The 21605-nt window shown below is 34.7% G+C and overlaps 1 protein-coding gene across 1 annotated transcript in view; it reads left to right on the forward strand.

Annotated features, from left to right (window-relative positions):
• The window catches only part of HMCN1 (hemicentin 1), a 132611-nt gene that overhangs the window by 70708 nt on the left and 40298 nt on the right, over positions 1–21605 (forward strand). The window contains 16 exon segments of the mRNA XM_072420118.1: positions 1029–1173; positions 2122–2325; positions 3615–3728; positions 5226–5413; positions 6969–7065; positions 8700–8861; positions 11011–11124; positions 11234–11430; positions 12062–12143; positions 13233–13364; positions 14472–14621; positions 14712–14871; positions 16838–16962; positions 18718–18901; positions 19728–19825; positions 20955–21218. Of these exon segments, the coding sequence (XP_072276219.1) occupies positions 1029–1173; positions 2122–2325; positions 3615–3728; positions 5226–5413; positions 6969–7065; positions 8700–8861; positions 11011–11124; positions 11234–11430; positions 12062–12143; positions 13233–13364; positions 14472–14621; positions 14712–14871; positions 16838–16962; positions 18718–18901; positions 19728–19825; positions 20955–21218 (2416 nt within the window).

Here is a 21605-nt window from a genome sequence, read left to right on the forward strand (position 1 = left end):
ACTATAACTGTAAAGTCTGTTCACATATCAAAGTAAATTATTCTTTTGCAAGAGACATATCACCTAGCATAATAAATGAGATGAAGTTCTGTTGACTTTGACCATCCAGGCATAGATATCTTTGCACATGATCGGCTGTGAATATTCAGACCATTTACTAATCTAAGTGAATTATCTAGTGAAAGGTGATACTTCACATGTGAACAGCCTGAATTTTTTATTAAATTAACCCCGATACATAATTTATCACTTAAAAGATATCGAATAGGTATAGTATAATAATAACTGTCACTCATATCAATGAAAATGACATTGTCTACTGTCTACATGTCACGTGGTCTCATTTTTCCCAAATAAAGCTTTACTACAAGATATAAAAATAATAACACTTTAGGATAAGGGTATCGATTTGAGTAAATTAGAAGGTAAAGGTCACAGAAAAGAATTGTTAATGATATTTACATGAAAGACACCATAACTGAATATTACTTGCAATATGAACTTAAAATTTAAAAGCAAATCTTTTTATTATTTGCTGTAGAATATGCAGTGGTGGACCAATGGAGAAGCTTACCTCTATTTTAACACCTTTGGGTTTGGCTTAACACCCACAAATGACATAATACTAAAATTGGTCTTAACTTTTGCCTAGATAACTGTCCATTACTTTTTGCTTTTATTTAGCATTACAACTGTGTCTGGTTCTGGTATAGTTCATTGTTTAGTGGCCCCCATTACTGCATCTAAAATTAAGGGTCACTGGGTGTTTAGTTTATGTTGGTGTTTTGCTTGCAGGCACTTTGTGAGTGTTAGGCCAGAGTGAATAATGTCCATTGACAGTTGACATAAGTTAAAGTAAGTTAACCAAACAGCTGCTGTTCAGCATAGGAGATTTGCTTAAAAATCAGCCCAGGTCAAATGTGAGCCATCAATTGTTTCTACAGTTTCATGAGTTTTTGTTTCTTCTGTTTTGTTTGTGTATGTAAATATTACAGTCAGTAACATATCTTTACTATACTTTTACACAGCCGATTGATCCTAATAGTCCAGTGACAATTAATGGGAATAAGCTCTATGTAGATAAAACGGAATTGTCTGATACAGGACGTTATACCTGTGTAGCCTCCAATGTTGCTGGAGAAGATGAACTGGATTTTGATGTCATTATACAAGGTTAGAAACTTCTTTTAATGTTTTAAACACTTCTATAAATTTAAATAAGAGAGCTTAATCTGGAAGGTTATGGTGAGAAGCGAATAGAGGAACAAAAAGCCCTTTGACCAAATCAGTGCATAGCACACTTCTTCAAAAGGTATTCACATATCTTAATTCATCTAATATCCGAAAGAAAAGGGGGGTATTACACATTTCAATACAGTGGGTGTAACAAGACATATAGTTACCTTTTGGTATATAGTGTGCTACATTCCTATTCAATGGAGGGCTTTTTGGTGTCCTTTATCCCTCACCGAAAACCTTCTCTTTAACATTTTCTCATTGGGTCTCAAGCCCCACCACAATGAATTCATGGTTTCACCTAACTGTATACAGTTTGGAATAAATGACTAATAATACTTTAGGTTGTACAGTTGGCTACTGTGTACCAAAAACCTATTTGGGAGGGTGACACAAAGTAAGCTATTCCTAAAACCCTTTTTGGGGATTTATTGATTTATTTATTTGGCATCAGGTGCCCTTAAGACTGTGGCATCTAAAAAAAGTTTGTTTTAGTTTTAGTTTCTTTTATCTAGTATGTATAGTTTGTTATTAGTTGCCAAGCCATGCTTTTTTATTTAGTATTTGTGATGACAAAAGTCAAAGTCACCATAAAGTATGAATTAAAGAATCTCTCACAAGCAGCCCATTTTCTTTTTAGACATGTTATTTGGTAAAATCACTGAATGTCCTTTGCTCCTGTCAGTAAATCCAGAAAATGTGATCCAACCACACGCCCAAGGCTACAGATTTGCAAGCAGACTGATAAATAATATATGTTTTGAAAATTCAATTTCAACAAGCTCTCTAGTGAACAAGCAATCTTCTTTTATGTGTTTATTGTAATTGTAGATATCCTTTATAATGCTTCTTAGATTATTAACAACCTTCTTTTTGTCCTCCCAGTGCCTCCAAACTTCCCAAAACTTTCTAGCCTCCTGTTGAACTCTGACAGCAGCATCACGGAAAGAAGTGGTGAAACCAAAGATGTCATAATCAACAATCCATTTACTTTGTATTGTGAAACAAATGCAATCCCACCACCTACTATCAAATGGTATAAAGATGGCAAGCTTCTAACATCAAGTGACAAAGCATTTATATTACCAGGTATCCATCCAGTTGATCTTTTATTGTGACACTTGCAATATGGAGCGGAATCAGCCCTTGCAGCAAGTGCACAGAGAAGTTTGTTGTCCAAAGTCTCTTTATTTTGTTTCCAAACAAAACAGCTTCCTTTAGCATAAATGAAAACAAAATGACTGCTTACATCAGTTAGAAACAAGTGGGTGCAGAGTCATCAGAGTCCATACCTCAAATCAGCACAGATAAAAAACAACAATAATAGCTTTTCAGCACAGTTTCCACAGAGGCTTGATTTCCGTACTCCCCGCTGCTATTTCCTCCTCCATGTTAGCACACCTGTGCTCCTATTTCAGACCTGTGGTCTGCTGTGGCAAAACCTGGGGGATGTACATATGATGAAATGGGAAAGCCCATCCAGTGCCTTCCTTCCCATTCCCAATTTGCTAAAACACAGAAACAATTTTTGGGGTTGCTTTCCACTATCCTGGGCTTTTCTCCCAAGTGCACATCCTGGTTTTAAAGAGCCCGTGCTCTATATCTTGGAGAAATGTATCTCCCATCCTGGAATCCTGTACACACTGGCATAAATAATAAGCAACTCTTACTTCATGTTAAGTCTATTAGACTGGAAGTTTGAGGATATCTAGAGAATAATACTACCACCCCCCATATTTCAATAATTCCTATTAAAAGTGCAGTAATTTTTTTACATGTGTTTTTTTCATCCACATAATTTTTAAGGTGGTAAGTGACATGTGAAATGGGACAGTGAAGAATGGATGCAATAGAGACAGATGGGTGTTCAACAAATCAGTGCTCAAATCTGGCCTAAACAGGCACCTTGTTCAAATCAACTTTGGCTAAGAAGCGGAGTCAAACACTCTTAGTAGTCAGGGTCAGTCTCAATCTGAACTGAAATATGTAAAATGTTCATTAGTCTTTATGTGAGCAAATTGAAGGCCTTCAATCTGGTTGCTGAATGAACCAGTGAGGCAGGGAGGCCAGGAATGGTTGCAGTTTTGCTTTGCTGTGTAAACCAGAGTGGGGCAACAAATAGCCAGAAAGATATAAAACATTTACTTTTTTATCGTGCAATATAGTCTGAATAGGTAGATTTTTCTTTTATTTACCTTTAGTGATAAATGTGGTCTGGGCACCTTGAAAAACACCCACTTGTCAAAATTTACACTATTAATGTTTTGTGTTTGTAATCACAGTCACAATAAATGTTAACATTTTATGAAAACTAGTAGTAGTACAATTTTGTAATTTTTCCAGTATACACATAAAAAATACATATAATTTTTTTATAGGTGGACACAGTTTACAGATTGCAAGAGCACACATAGAAGATGCTGGAATATACAATTGTGTTGCTGTAAATGAAGCAGGAGAAGATTCCCTGCAGTATAATGTGCGAGTACTATGTAAGTATTAAACACTAATTTCATGAACCTTTGGTATAAAGTTTTTATTTATATGGGATGTTATTTGCAAAATTGTTGTTTGTTTTAAATAGTTTTGCTTGTAACATCTTTTTGCTTTGTGGCCCTGCTGTGCTATATGTGGATCTAAAAAAATTCACCTCAAATTTTCTAATACTTTAAATTTTAATGCACCATTTTATGTTGTGCAATAAATAAAAAAATAATAGTTGTATGTATTAATTGAAATATAGTGCCAGCACTAGGTTAGTTCAACAACAAACAAGACAATAGACCAGAAGAAACTTTTTTGGCTAGTGCGAGCATTTACTTTCATATAGGAAATAAAGCCAAAGTTGTAAACTTGTTTGCTGAAACTGTGCCAAGAAGGTGCTAGACAGAGTCTTCCTAAATGTATCAATAAACCTTAGAAAAAGAATTTGACAAGATTGCAGTCATCCAGGGGCCTGACACGTTTTATCGGTAAAGGCTTCCTCATGGGAGGTAGAGATGAGTGACTTATGATGCCCTGCTACTCTGAGGTCATCCTGGACGGACTCAGACCTAACAACTGTCTCTTTGCAGGCGGTCACATAGGGAATCAAGCCTATTCCCCTGCTTGCTATCACTATGGAACTCCCAGGATCACCATATACCTGTTCATATACCACAGGGATACTCAGCTCATTCCCTCTGGCTAAAGTTGTCGAACCCCAGCAAGATCGACAAAATCATATGCCACACATCTTTAACGGCCAAAAGTGTCGGGAACCTAGATGACTGTAATCTTGTCAAATTCTTTTTCTTACATATTTTGGTGCATTTGGATAGACTCTGTGGTTATGGTGCATATTTTTTTAAATGCTCTGCTTTCTTGTGCATACATGTGAGTTGTGTTAGAGCACGCTATTTAAATGAAAGATTAATAGTAATAAAAAACATTCCAAACACTCAAAGGAAGAGCTGAGATAACCTGACCCCACTGTAACCATTGTAACTATTACGGTCATGTTAAATATGTATCACATTGCATGTTCTAGTGCTGTCAGTTTAAGGCATTTTCTCTTTGTATCCATTTTATAACACTGGAATATTTAGTTTCTGGAAGCCCGATAAAAATTAAGGATTACTAAAACATTTTTTAAGTATTTGATAGAGAGGGCAGCTATATTTATTCTATGCTTTTCTTCCTATCTGTGACCACATTAGACAGATTTTCCCCTGATCTCTTGCCCTTGTGAAAACTATAGGTTAAATTGGGAGCTTGGCCTTTTCCTGAACCAGATGTCACATACAGAAAAAATAATCTTTTTTTACCATTAGTATTGTTACCATTTGTTACCACTAGGAAGAAGCTCTTAACCCTTCTTGCTTGAGCCAAAAAAAAAAACTAAAGGTTTGGCTGGAGACCAGCTTTAGTGCAGAATTGTATATGTACAACTTTTATATGAATACTTCTTTTTAAATGTAATTCTTTAAAATGTAACTTTTTTTACTTAGCTCCACCAACTTTTAAAGGAGATAGTGAGAATTTGTCAGAGGATGTTACGTTCCTGGCAAATCAAACAGTATTGTTGGACTGTGAGGCGGAAAGTAATCATCCTCCAACAGTAAGCTGGCAAAAGGATGGACAAGTCATTAAAGAAGGAAAACACTATCAGATTTTATCCAATGGCAGATACTTGCAGGTTTGTATTAGTATTTTCTACATTTTTTAAAACTTTTTTATCATGATTTTTATAATTTGGTTTTTGGAGAATTTTGAGAAAACTAACCAATGAGAAGATTGTTAAACTGTCATCGATCATAGAATGTCATTAAAATTTAAAGTGTATTTTCATCCATTTTTTAATTCTGAATAGTAAGGAAGGGTTAGAAACCGCTCTGACAGTGACAAGAATTGCTTCATACAGGAATATCAATGGACACATTTAGTATAGTGGGGAGTGGAAAATGGTATTAGGCTTCCATTGGCAGGTTAAAGTCAGTAGCTTGCTAAGGCTGCAACTGTCTTAAATGATTTAAAACTGATCTTTTGTTGGCTATTTTCTATGAAACTGTCAATTTGGTCACAAGCAATACAGCAGTGTAAAATTGGTCAGCAGCAGAACACTTTGATGAAGGAAAACTAGCAAAAATGTCCTAATGAAAAGTACCAGAAGGGGTTTTAATGCATACATTTTTTGACTGCAAATGGTACAGCAATATAAAAATGGCTAGCAGCAAGACTGTTTCATACAGCAAGCCTAGGCCCAAATATACTAGATTTATAGAGCGCAAGCTGGATTTTACTACAAATACCTTGCAAATAGAAGAAAAGTAAAGGTTTCTAACAATCACCAATCTCTCTTCATGCAACTTGTCAGCTTGGATCGCCTCAATTTTATAATGAGGACATTTCTTTTATTGTAAGTCAAACCAGCAGGATTTTCCTTAAGCAATGGTAGCAAGAAATCCAAATCTTTTTTTGTCTCCTTGTATCAGATTTCCCCTCCCTTCCTGTCTGGTGATACTAGAAGGCAAATAGACCATCTAAATCTAAAATATGCGAGCCATTTTCCTGTATAGTATGATGGTGGGTGTGTTGCTGGACATTTGATATGCAAAACCATAAGAGTTTTGGTAAAGCAGGTCATCTGTACTGATATAATAATTTTCCTATGAGTGGTATAGCATCTGGCTGGATGGGGTTATTTTTTACATAGCTGTAACAGGTCAAGTGATATTGGTGTGCTGTTGCTCACAGAACAATTACTGGTGCACAAGAGAGCTAAAAGTGACACTTTATACCTTAATGTTGTTCTACCTCCAGTTCTGACCAGGTCCAGCTCAACCTACTTAAACTTTCATGCCTTATTCTTTTGGGGTCTGTATAAAAAAAGGACATTTATCCCTAAACTGGATCGATAGTCTGAACATGTGTCAGAAAGTGTAGGACCTACAAAGGAATATACTTCCATTCTAAATGTTACTTTGTATATTATAGTGCTCCAGTGCATTACCAGATATTTTGCTGTATTCTTGATACAGAAAATAGAGACTTTTATTTAGACTTTATTAGCAAGATACTTTTTCCTAATTCACATATTATGGCACATACCTAAATATTCATGTGTTATAATCAGCTGTGTTTTGTCATACAAGTCAGTTTATAAGAAGTTAAATTTTTGTCTACTGCCTGTAAAAATTGCAAGTCATATCATAAAAATTTGCCCCATTTTATATTTATTTTTTTTTCTGTAGATTTCAAACACTGAGCTATCAGATACCGGTCGATATGTCTGTATTGTGGAGAATGTAGCAGGAAATGCTCAAAAACTGTTCAAAGTGAACATCAATGGTAAGTATATTTTTTGTAACCTTTCTCCATTTCAATTGTGCTATGAAAAACATATGCCATTTAGGTACATACAGAACCAATGCTATCAAAGCTATTTGCTAAACATTTCCTGTAAAGTGCAATAAAAGTATTTATATTGTACAATATGTCAAATAATCTAATAAGTATGTCACATGAGGTTTGTTGTATTAACCTCCCTAGCGGTACATTTCTGTCTGGATTTATGTCTAAAAGTGGTACATTGTTTTTCATGAAAATTTATTTTACAGTATAATATAATAGTATGAGTATAATAAAGTTTGAAACACAAAATCATGTAAAAATAATAAATTAAATACATTAAAACAAATATATAATTTTTTTTTTCTTTTGAATTTTAAACAAATATTATACTAATACTATTGAATTATAGTGTAAAATAAATGTTCATGAAAACAATGTACTGCTTTTACACATAAAAATCCAATGTATTGCATTCAATAGAGTTATTTTGTATTGAATGTAATACAAATGGATTTTGAATTTCCCTCCCTGCCGGCAACGTACACACGCTCTGACGTCACCGGGAATTCCCCCTGGTGACTCATCGTGTGCAGAAGACGCCGGAGGAAGAAGAAAGAAGACAGGGATCGCGTCGATTGACTACGCGGGATGCCAGCGGATCAGGTAAGGCTGTATTTACTACCCTTCCCATAGGTTTACCTACTCCGAGTGTTACCGCTTTTAGCAGCTTTTTTCTACCCCGAGTCACACTTGGGGTTACCGCTAGGAAGGTTAAAACCTACATTTCATGAAAGAGCAAGAAAATGATGGCTAGTGATAGGCTAAATGGAGAAATTTAAACTAATTTTTCTTAATATACTTTAACAATAACTTTTAATACTTTAATTTTTAATTTAAAAAATATACATGTGTTGTTATTTTTTTTCTTCACTTGGCATACATTCCTGGTAAGCCCCCTAACCTAACAATTTTTGTGAAAATACTATGTTCAAGGGCTTTGCAACAACAACAGCAAATCAAAATTATGGTGGGGGCATTTAAATCCTGGACATATATTTGGCTTACAGAAAAATTACATGCTGTTTTTAAAAATAAATTCACTTGAGATGCGTTACCACAGATATTCCTGATCCTCCCAACATTTTGGTAAGAATACTCTGTTCAGGGACCTTCCAACAAACTTGCAAATTTAAATTTACAGCTATGTAAGTAGCCTAATTTTCATAAACATATCTTCATTTGTAAAAAGCAAATCGATTTTGCAGATCTGTTCTTCCCCAGTGATGACAAATGCAGTAGACATCAGGTAAATATATATATATATATTTTAAAAGAATTACAAGCCCCTGCCTGGTTGTATCTGGCTCAAATAATAAAGTCATTTGACCTGGAAAATTAGGATGAAGAAGAGTTAATGATCTGCATATTAGTCACAATATAGTTAATCTGTTGGCCTTATTTTTTAAAAAAACCTATTAGATAACAAAAAACAGCTTATGTTTTAAGGCAAAGTTACATTTTCCCTCCTTTGGAAGAAAATAGACTCTAAAAGTTCTATACCAGTTCTAGAACAAGTAATTTATTATAAAGATGTTATGTGTTCTGTAATTGTTTTCCAATTTCTGTTGCAGTTCCCCCCAAAGTTGCAGGGGATTCCTTTGAAAATGTTACTACCATAGAGAATAATTTCATTTCCTTGTCATGTGAAGTAACTGGATTTCCACCACCTGCAATAAAATGGATGAAGGATGGAAATGTACTAAGTCCTAGCAAGCATCTTTTTATTATCCCAGGTAAGAACATTTAAACAATTTGTGAAGTCTGACCAGAAATAGCTATTGTATGCTAACTGCCTTATATAGAACAATTTACAACAAAGAGGATAAACTTTTTGTAAATAGGTATTTATTAATTTAATTCAAATATATAACCCATTTATTGGACAAAATAAATATCCAAGGATGGGAATTTTTTCCTGATAAGAGGAAACTTTTACTTTTATTGAGCTCTCTGTTTGCACAGTTAAAATGTGGCATTTTGGGAATTAAGTAAAAGTTTTGAATTAGTTAAGACTTCTTTTAGCTTTCCAAGGCTGGAGAGGATACACTTTCATTAGTGATTCTGGGTGATACAGCAAACCTGGAATGGATTTCCTGTTAGCAAATGTTTTCAATCCTGGAACAGATCCATTCCAGGTTTGCACCCAGCTACACTGAAAGTATATTCTTCCCAGCTTTAGTGAACTTTGTCAATGGGAAGGATTCATGATTTGAAGAACTTATTGCTAGCGAAAAGCATTTGGGATACGATTTGGTTAGGAAGGAAGATTTGGTTTAGAAAGATATACTGTACAAAGTAAATTTAAGAAGCTCTGGTCCATCTACCTTCCTTTTATTTCTGTAGCTTAACAGCAGAAATATCAGTTTTGCTTTACCCGCAATATCTAAACTGTTTTTAAATCCTCCATGGAAGGAACTGGCCAAGCACAAATATTTGCCAAACGCCAGTCCTCCAATCCAAAGTCGCAGCCTTTGCTTATAGCAAGCCCCCGCTCAGCCTTTGCTGCCCCAAAGGACTTCTGTAGGCAAGGGATGGCATCTGGGGAGGGGCTGGCAGGGGACCAAGAGCCCACAGATAATTAGGTACCGAGGTTCTTACAGAGGAAAATCCAGAATACTAAACCAGACGTCATGCACCAGTGATCAACAGAATATTGGACACTAGATGAGGTATCCAAGGGAAAATACAAAAGCAGAGGTGGCGTCTTAGGCGAAGGGTCGGTCCAGGTACCATACAATTGGGTCAGAACCAGGCAGAGTCAGCAACAGCAGTTAAAAAAAAAATACACCAGCAGTAGGTCAGCCCAGCCTTGTGCTAGAACAAGTACTGGTGACTGTAAGCAGAAGGGCTATAAAGCTCTAACAGCCAATGGCTGCAGGATTGAACTAGGAAATACTATGCTTCTTTAGCTGTGCACAGCCTTGGAATGTGTGTTGGGGAAATAAGTTTTTATTATAGTAATTTTATGTTTTTTTATTTTGATGGATATTTTAATTTTTTTCTACCATAAGTATGTTCCTATATATTCTTCATATCCATTACATCAGTACATCTTTGTTGATATGCTACCAGGATTTGTGATATGTTCTAAAAAAAAGATACCATACTTACACTAAACTATATACAAAAAACCTGACGCCTTCTTTGTTTAAAATGTTTAGGTTTCACTTAAAAATATGACAAAATACATATATATTTGAAACAATTGCTTTCGGTATCAGGATTTATATATCAGTCTATGGGTATTTAATAAAAGATTAAACTAGTATGTAAAATAAAACACCACAGGAGCAAACATCGTCTTATATGAATCTATGAATATACCTTCATAACTAGATCCATATAATAGTCCATATACAGTAAGTATATATAACATAAGTGGTTAACAGGACTTTCTAGAGCCTAGAAATGTTTATTTACCATACCTGTTGTTCAGACTATTAGTGAACTTTGAAATGTTAAACGCAAAAGAATATCTACACTCTATAAGCCCATTTTCCTGCTTTAAAAACATTTACTCAAACTATATTTACCCTTAATTCTCAACTACCTAATATACCAAGGATACAAAAATTATAATAATATTCTGGAAATGATTTGTGTCTTCTAAATTTTTCACAACTGAATAAAATGTTGTTTTTATAAATCTTTGTGTTATTGTCTGTTACATTAAATCATATTTATATATACAGATTTATTGAAACCACATACAGAAAGAGTTTTTGCTAAGGATCTCTGGCCTGTGATGATTTATATTAATTGTCTCATTTTTACATACATATTTACATACTAATACATTGCATTATTGTATTTCTACCACAATGAAAAATGCACAGCAATGACTCTCCCTGTAATCTTTAATCAAAACTATGTTTTTTCTAGGTGGGCGAGTATTACAGATTCCTCAGACAAGACTGACAGATACTGGTGAATATGTATGTGTAGCCATCAATCAAGCCGGTGAAAGCAAGAGGACATTTTATCTTAATATTTTTGGTGTGTTTTTGTGATTGTATTTGCATAGTAGATACATAACCATTGAGAAAATCATGATTGATATATTTGTTTGTAAATCATTGATATATTTGTTTGTGTATTATTTCAGTTCCTCCAACTATCATAGGTGGTGGCAGAGATACTGAAGTGAAATTTCATATCGCTACATCTGCATCACTCGAATGCATTTCAAATGCTATCCCACCTGCTGTCATCAACTGGTATAAAAATGGCAAAATGCTCTTGGAATCCACAAATTACATGATTCTGGATGACGGGCAAATATTGAAGATTAGGAATGTTCAGGTAAGGTAATTGAATCAGGGGAAAGGAAAGATGTTTCAGGATTCAGGATTCCAACAATGGGCTTACTGTTTGCAGTTCTGTTTTATTCCTTGAATTTACCTATACTAAAAGAATTTGTAAACTGACTTTTCTGACCTAGTTTTAAAATTTACATCTTACTTGGTTGGTGTTTTGATCCACTTACTACCTTCTCAATCATTGACTCAGAATATGTTTGCAGCTCATTTGTTAAGCTAATTGTCACAAAATGTGCCACAGTTATCTGCAATCTTGTTTCAAGTGTGTAACTAAAACTATTAAAAAACAAAAAAACAAAAGAACAGCTTTATATGCGGACCATTTGCTTGTGTTAGAATGAGTTCAGCAATGGCAAGTTTCACCATGCCTCAGTGATAGGTCTGCTTTAAGGTATTCTCTAAATAGCATATCCAAGAATACCCTGGTTGATCCAGAAATCCTAAAATTGATTTCTTAAAAATATCCTTTCCAGGTTTGTTGGATCACCCAGTTTCTCCCATGATAGTCTGTCTTCTCCAGTCTTGGAGTTTTAATAAATCAGGTCTATAGTGTTAAGTACATATGTCATGTAAAATTATTTTAATTGAAAACACTACTTCAATATATGTTTCAGGTATCTGATACTGGAGAATATGAGTGTGTAGCAACCAATGTTGCTGGACAAGACAATAAGAAGTATTTGGTGAATGTTTATGGTGAGTAAATGTTTAAATTAAATAAAACAAAATACTAAGATGCAGAAAGGTGTGCTTACACACACACACACATTTATTCAGTGTATATAATATAATAAACATTAATTGACAGTTTTTCGATTTGATATATTTTGGAAAGCCAATAGCTATACATTGTTAGATTTAATTCAATAGATATTCTTTAAAGTCTTTAAAACCTTCAAAGATAAATAACTTCAAAGATTGTACTGTCTTTGTGGCTAAGATCATACCAACTTTTAACCAACAAGCCCGATTGGGTCTGATAAAATAAGCATACCACAATAAATAAAAAATAATCAAAAATTCAAAATACTTAAAATACATACTAGTTCGTTTTATAGTGAAATGTTAGTACTATACTATTAATAAAACTTAGCTTAGCCCAAGGAACAACTTTTTCTGAAGTCATTATTATATTTAAGATACATTATACATAAGATGCACATTTTTTTTCATTGTTTTGTATTTCTTTCTTGTTTTGACTACTTTACTACTCCACTTTATGATAAATGATCCTTTTTAAAAGGATTAACAAATAATTAAAATAAATATCTAAAAATCCTTTTTATTTCTTTTTTTTAATTTTAGTTGTGTTCTTGTTTTTATTGGATATAACAATTATATATTTATATATCCCTATATACAGTATTTGATTTGTTCACACTTCATTGGTACATTTATATCCTGAAGGAGTGATTTGTAAGATGTTCAATAATAAAATAATAAAAAAAACACAGAACAGATTCTATTCACAGTTTAATCAGCTAAATACCATCAATACCATTACATACACATCAAAATGATGCTGATTGCTATAGAAAGCAGGTAATATGCTAGGTAAAAAATAAAAATCTCACAGTTACTGTTTGCATAACATTTTAGGGGATGGTGAGGAAGAAAGTGAAAACACCATTAGACTGTTCTACTGGTAATATTTTTCTGTAGGTACAAGGTTACTGATATAAAATCAGTTTAACATTGATTGGAAAAACCGCCTTGATGTTATATAATAGTTACATTTAATATAATATTTCATTTTAAATTGTTATTTATATATATTTTTTTCAGTACCTCCCATTATACAAGGGCCCGAAGAGGAGTATAATAAAGGAATTATTGACAACTCTGTTGCCTTACAATGCAATGCTTATGGTATACCTACCCCAACACTGACCTGGCTTAAGGATGGAAATTCTATAAGTAAGCATAAATTTCTCTGCCAGATGTATAGAAAAGTCATATGAATCCTGACTTAGGCAGGAATAATTTCCTTTCTTATCATAACAGATTTTTACATGTGTAATTCTACAAGGATAAAAAAATACTTGTTGAAGATCACTCAGATCTTCAGATTAATGTAATATAGGCAAGCCATTGGACAGGCATAGATTGTATAAAAGGGTTTCGATTAGTATGACAGTAAAGCCCGTACAGATGTCCTTGACAGGTGAGAGCAGAGGGAATGGACAAGTGAGCAGCATCCTACTATGCTTTACTTCATACGAGTGAACAGTGGTCGTTCCTAATCAGTTGTATTTGTTAGTAATGTTTACAACATATGATGGTTATTTCCAATATATGTTGTAAACATAACTATACAATGTAATAATTTTGATAGCACTGAGCACAAATATTTGTAAAAACAATTTCTTTCAAACGGTATACTGACCACATGGAGATAGAAAAGTAAGCTTGATTAAAGTTACACTTTATTATTGTTAAATGTAGTGTTGATGTTCGAATTCGGGTTGTCCCTATATTCGACCCGAATATGGCTGTTAGAATTCGGGTAGACCTGAACCGAATTTTGCTGCATTCGACAGCAAAAATGCGCTTCAGCCCGACAGCTCCAGCGTTACCCCGGCAACAGTGGTGTCACGTGACCGGGTTCCCTGGAGTGCAGATGGCAGGCAGCCAGAACTCAAGCAGGAGAAGCAGCCTCAGCAGCCGGGGGGGGCCGGATGGAGAACCTCAGCGGGTCGTATTCATCCCGCGGGCCGTAGTTTGAGGACCCCTGCTCTACACAGTGCTGAAACAAACCCAAATTTTTCTCCCATTGACTTTAATGGTGTTCGATCTTTTTTGCTATATTCGGCCGAATAGCTCCCGCATCGAATAGTGAGCTATTCGACCAACACTAGTTAAATGGCTGAAAATAATGTTTGATAAATGCAAGTACACCATTTACTGTATGTGATTACGTAATTTTATGTAATACTTTAAGTTGGGCATATTGGTGTAAATGCAGAATATTTAAAACAAAATAAGATTTTATGCCTTTCAGAAATTACCTTTAACAATCTATAGATTATTCAGATTCCTTGGAATTACACTTTCTTTCTGGAGGCAGTATTATGAAGATAACCAGGGCTCAGCTGCAAGATAGTGGTAATTACACGTGTCTGGCATCAAACATAGAAGGCAGAGCTCACAAAACCTTCATCTTGGATATTCAAGGCAAGTTATTCCACCATTATTTGTATGATTGAATGTTAATAATTCAGTTTACAGTGTATGCAGTATTATAATACCCCAAATATTTAACAGTACCCCCTAGCATTACTGGATCTGGAGCACCAAATGATATCAATGCTTTACTGGGTGATGATGTGCAACTGATATGCAAGGCCAGTGGAATTCCTACACCGGCAGTCCAATGGTCAAAGGATGGAAAACCTATTAACACCAATGATCGCCTTAACATAAGGTAAGATTTTCAATTAACAGCTTAATGCAGGGGTGTCAAACTCTAACCCGCTCTGTAATTACATAAGGCCCTCGAGAAAATACCAAACGCCTACTAGAGCTGGGCCGCTGGTAGACAGTGCATGCACTCCTAATACTACAAGTCCCGGAATGGTCTGTTGGCGCCTCAATCAGGACCCACAAGCACCCCCTTCTCTGTTGACATTACTTAGCGACCTATTACCAGTAACATCGGGCCACCCCTCCCAAAAATAGCCCAAGGAAATGGACATTGATAAACTAGCATCCAAGAAGAGATGCCAAGTAACTGGCATGAACCAGTGTGCATTAGAGTAGACCAGAGTTTAGCAAACTGAACTTCAATGAAAGTTTTCATTTGTTTATGCTTTTTGTTGTTCATTTGCTTATGTTTATGCACTTTTTCTTGCTACTCCAAGGCATGGACTTGAATGGTTGAGTTTTCATTGAAGAAAATTGAAGAAAACTAACTAATACGTTTTGCTTGTTCCAGATTCAATTTAAGCAAAACTCAAGTTTGTTTCCGTATGAAAAGGTTCATTGTTATATCTGATAAGAAGGGAAAATTTCCTTAATTGTAGATTTTTTTTTCAATAAATATCAAGGTTGCCCCTGTCCACATTTTTCATTATTGCCCACTGTGTATTTCAGTTTGACACCCCTGGCTTAATGTATGCGTGAAATGGTGTTCACATTTTAATTTCCTAAAGAGTTCACATCAATTGCAGCAAAAAACTTTTCTCAATTCCACTGAAATACTAAATCACTAGAGAACAAAGTCAGTGGGTCACTAAAACACAAAGAATCACTCAAGCATGGGGTTACTAGGGCACAAAAGGGTCACTGGAGTATGGGGTCAATGTAGCATACATAAATTACTAAAGAACAGAGGAAAAGGGAAAAAAACTTCCTTAACAGCTGAACTTACAGGCTTAGGTTATGAGATAAAATAAGTGCCGCAAAAAATCAATCAAACATCAATACACCTTGAAAGCAGAACCGTCAATAAACTTAAAAAATACAACTTACATTCCAATCCCTCCACAGCTGGCCTCAATTTGGTCCTATGTCCTGGCGCAGAGGCGTCACCATCTCCTTGTGTCTTCTTCCTTCACCTGCCTACATCAACCGATATTGCACGGCGCAGGTGGGAGATCAAGTGACGCATCCTCCTGTAAATAAAAACAAAATCTACCTTTTATATAAAGTAAAGTTTTGGTGTTAGGTCCCCTTTAAATATAATAGATGTCACATTGTATGTGAAGCAAAGAGAAAGATCCACTTATTTGCAATATATATTTGACTGAAATCTTTCTCTTTAACAAAGTGTATCCAAACCCAAAAACAAATATTTTATATAATGTAGCTTCTAGATGTGGCTGCTACATTTTCACTTGGTGATGGAAATTCTGTAAATAATGCATTTTCTGTATCTGAATGGCTGTGCTCAATCCTCAATTGCAGCTATAGAAGGAACCTTGATTGTTACCCAGGCTGGACTTCAAACATGACTTCCTCACTGCATCTCCGTTATATGGGGGTGTAAGTGGGTATTTGTAGTTTAGAAAAGGAAGATAGTAATAGTTGTCCATTCAGTTTAACTCAAAGGAATAAGGACTTTGTAAGAATAGGTATTTTCTGTACTTGAATGAAAATTATTGTGACCACCACATTTAATGACTGGTAAGATGGTTTAAAGTATCCTTTAATGTTCAGGCTGAAACTAGCAATCTTATCACTGGGGATAACTTGTCAGTAACATGATTACTGTATTTTATAAAGATGAAATATAGACATCCTACACAGATAAATAGAATAGATTTTCACACCATGCTCAGGTGGATGACAGAGATCCCTAGAGTGATGTGTCATGTAGAAATGTTGTACTTGCCCATTGTAAGTATGAAGCAAGAGGTTATATTGACAGAGATTTTTTGTTCTCTTTCAAGGGAAACTGTAAATGGGAAAGTACTATCCATTTTAAAAGTTGAGAGAAGTGATATAGGAAAATATACATGCATTGCTATCAATCCAGCAGGTGAAGATGACAGACTTTTTCACCTGAATGTATATGGTATGTACACCAGCTTTTCAACAATATTGAATGCATAAATATACAGTATTTACGGTATAAATACAGAATGATATAATATATAAGTCGATCTTATATCTTGTTTATTCTAATTATTGTTTTTTATATTTAAAAGAAAATATAAAAAATATTTATATTTTAATTTAGTATTCATGTTCAGTGCACCAAAAACAGCAGACTGGGGATTGTAGGATAGTTTTCCCAGAATCCCTACATCCCTCGTCCTGTACTGTTACATTCATGCCGCACAGGACTATGTATCATTTACATAGCATCCCTATAAAAAGGTTAGTTATAAAATACAAGTATCAGTAGAAACTAAAGGTACCATTGGTTATAAATTGGAGGTACCAGTATGAACTGAATATAACATTAGTTATGAATTAAAGGTACCATTGTTGTAAAACTAATAGTTGCTAGCATGCACCCTTTTGCATATGCTTAATCAGAGTTCATTACAAAGATAATTGCTATTTCAAAGTGCTAAATCTAAATGACAAGCTGCAATATTTCATCAAATTAGTAGCTTCTTTAAAACTGCCTAGAGTTGTGATTTGGACTTCAATCCACAGAACTACAGATTGGATTATACTCTGATAAATGAATGTAGTGTCTTATAACACTTCATTCAGGTGAGCACAACCTAAAGCAGAATTAAACTCCTGATACTCACTTGTTCCTTCTCCCTCACATGGCGCTGCCGTATCCTTCTTGCTTCGCTTTCTGTAGTAGATCTTTGGCCATCTTGATTGGCCAGGCCACGATTTTGTAACTCCTGCACAGGCGTCTGTGAGTTCATTCATTCCCAGCATGTGCAAGGGAAGCCGATAGTGCCAGGTTTCCTGCAAACCAAAACTGAAGCTGTGCATGCACAGCTCAGCTTTTTGACTGACACCTGTGATCAGGCAGGTAGGAGGGATTATTGCAGAATGGACATCCCCTGTCATTTTCAGACAATAATGACCTGTGGATACCTAAAAGTAGAACTTTTTGTTCCGCATTACCATCTCCATTGTGTCATTTAGTGGAAACATACTTTTTAGTTTAAATTAAAGTTTATTTAAAATATCATAGAAGTTCTGTATACCCATTGCTTTTAAGCCCCCAAATTCCCACTGTGCAGGTGCGAGATAGGGTGACGTAGCCTGCTGGAATCTCACTGTGCATGCTTGAGAATCCCAGGAGGCTCTGCACTCCCATTCTGTCTTTAACGCCGAAGTGACATTTTAAACCTCCCCCAAAAAGGGTAATTTTACCTTACATAAAAAGGTTGTCTACCCTTTTATGTAAAGTAAAAATTTGAGTTATAGGTCCACTTTAATTTTAGTATGAGCATGTAATACATTATTACATGCTCATAATAATAGTAATACGGTATACAGAATGTCTCACAAGACAGTAAGTAGATATGACAAGGTTTGCTAAACTTCCTGTAGGATATTATATATTGATGGCCTTTGGATTATTTATTCTGTTTGCTAAATTGCATTTTACCTTCACCAAACAATCCAATATTCATATTTTCAAAATAACATTGTTCAGTGCTAACCTACACATAATCCTTCTTCTCTTCCCTGTTCTAGTAAAGACTGGATAGTTAAAACAATCATTAACTCTACTTTTATGCATATCTTAGCATCCAAATAAACCCTAACTTTAAGTAGTTCTAATTTCAAATGTAAGCTTGCTGCATTTCTACATTTTTATATAATTTATCATTTGCTTATTGTATTTTAGTTCCTCCCAAGATTGCTGATAATGAAGAAGAACTGGTGACAATGACAGCAGTTTTAGACACCTCAATAAACATTGAATGTCTTGTAACTGGTGATCCCACACCACAAATCAATTGGCTTAAAAATGGCCTTCCACTTTCTATATCCTCACAAATACGACTTATTTCTTCTGGAAAAATTTTAAGGTAAAGTTTCTAGATGTAAACTGTCCTAATTAAAGTTTTTAATTACTTGAAGAAGAATACAGTTGATTAAGGAGACACTTTATGTAACTGCACTCCGGGGAAACATATGCACTTTGAGTGCTTTACTCCAACATGCCTGTCAAAAACTTAGGAGGTGATAGGTGAACTGAAATAGTAGAAAAACATAACCAATGAATAGATTCCAATTCACCAAAGTTTATTTTTAACAAATGCTTGCAATTGATCTACAATATCTAATTTGGGTTTATTGTGGAGGGCAATAAGACTTTTGTCATCCTAATCTTCTGATCTTCTAGCATCTGTGCCTTTATTTTTCCCTTGGTTTACTGCCCGTGGACCGTTGATACAGTCTTGACTGTTTAGACTTAGACTATTTTTTTTACAGTCAAACAAGTTGGCCTCCAAAATAACAGTAATTTACCAAGCTTTGGCATTTTTAGGGCTTGATGTACCTTGTTAAATAGGATGTGAGAAGATCAACCAGCAAACTTGGCATATATTTCTTAAAAATAATTTGCTATTTGTTGTCAAATGTTTTGAGTCCTGGACCACCATTCTAGGTTTGCTGGATCACCCAGGTTCATCCATTAAAGTCTTGGAGACCAATAACAAATCAGACTCAATGTGTATTTCATAAACTTTTAAAACAAATAATTCAATAATTTGTTATGTTTTATGTTTTTGGCAGTTGGTTTACAATTCTTTCAAATTGGAAAAAATAATTTTCCAAAATTGTACTAACTAGGACTACTTGGGCTGGATTGATATGTCCCTTATGATTTCTTTTGTTGCAACTTGTCTGTAGAATTTCAAGAATACAGAAATCTGATGAAGGATCCTACACATGCATGGCTTCAAACAGGGCTGGAGTTGACAGAAAAAATTACACTTTAAAGGTCTACAGTAAGTAAGCAAATTCAACTAACAGTCCATTTAATCTTTCAACACTTACATGCAATGAGTACGTTCTTTGATCTACCCAAACAACTTTAGCTGCTAAAGAGTTGAATAAATATGTTGGAAGAGTATGATAGGTTATATAATGGTTTTAGGAATACATTTCATTCTAATCATGTTTTGTTTACATTCAAATTACACAAAATGGTTTTACAAAAGTCTATGAATATACATTAGTGTGTCACTTGTGCATAGAAAAGCAAATGATATCCTGCATGTCGTTAATTTTATGTATTTTGGTATTAAGTGTACACTTCAGGATCCAAACATACAGCAGCTGTTTGGTGGCATGCCTAATAAAATATGATATCATAAAATGTTTTTAGGTCTTCGAACTACTGCTAGTGATTTAACATGGACAACTTGTTTAACTTGAATCCAGTGCAGAAACTAACATTTCTTGTTTTGAGGCAACACCAGGGTATTTTGTAATTATGGTTTTGATTGTGTGGAATCAGTCCCAACATACTGATGTGTGCATTTGATTCCATCCTCAGCATTCCTTGTAGCTTATATGATTTGATGAGAATCTTGCATCAGTCCTCCCCAAATAGTGAGGGCTCACTGAGTGGCCAGTATGCTGCATCATCATACAGACCCCTTTCCCACAATTAGTTTTAATAGCTTGTCACTCCATACTTTAAAATGGGTCAGCAAACTCCGACCTTTAGACCAGATACCTTTAGGCACTTTCTGACCTACATGGAACTAAAGTTGCATGCAACTTTTCCTTTTAGCTGAAAACATTTCATAAGGTTCCTGCTCCTACATGTGAAGTGTGAGGCTATCTATCTTAGATTCTCCAGTAATTATTTTTCCTAGTTCCCTTCACTAATTTTGTAAAAAAAAACCAAATGAATTTTATAAAAAGATGAGCAGCAGGAAGAGACCAGTAGTTTTGAAAGTGATAACAACAAATAGTTACCCAAACTAAATAAATTATATTCCTGTATCTATTGCAGCTATCAGAGATTAATGTGTTATTCATTTGTATGTCTTTCTGCTTAGGAAGTTATTAAAATGTATGTAGGTTTCTTTGTCAAATTCTGACTTTGTATTACTGTCATTTTTACAGTTGCACCAACTATTGACGGTGCAAATATAACTGAGGAGCTGATCACCATTAAAGGAAACCCAACCACAATAAAGTGCATTGCTGATGGGTACCCTAAGCCCCATATCTCATGGTTAAAAGATGGAAAGGATATTGGTTATGTGCCAACTGAAGATACAATCCTCAGGATTCTAGATACTGAATTGAATGATGTTGGTAGATATACATGTACTGCAACTAATGAGGCAGGCAGTGTCAGCAAACATGTCCTACTAAATGTCCTTGGTAAGTTGTGTAGCTGATATGTCCTGAACCATTCAAATTCCAGCGGTCCTTAACATCTGTTGCTGATTATTTACTGTGGGTTACCGAATTTTGCGCAGTCATGTCTGTTTTTATTATACTTCATTTTTAAATAGTTTTGATTCATTTATATCATTCATTGATATTTTAATTGGTGTAAAGTTATGCTCAATTTACTAATTTTTACTCAATTTCATCATATGACGGAAAAAGTCCTATTTTAGTTCTTTTTAGGCTATATATGTGAGAAGTGAAGTTAACCAGTTAATAATAAAGTGATTCATGTACATATTCCTAACTCTTAAATAGATAAAATAATATATAAAACATTTTTTCTTTGCAACATGGACTGTGATGATGTATATGATG

This window comes from Pyxicephalus adspersus, chromosome 8 (genome assembly GCF_032062135.1).
Source record: "Pyxicephalus adspersus chromosome 8, UCB_Pads_2.0, whole genome shotgun sequence".
NCBI classification, from domain to species: domain Eukaryota; kingdom Metazoa; phylum Chordata; class Amphibia; order Anura; family Pyxicephalidae; genus Pyxicephalus; species Pyxicephalus adspersus.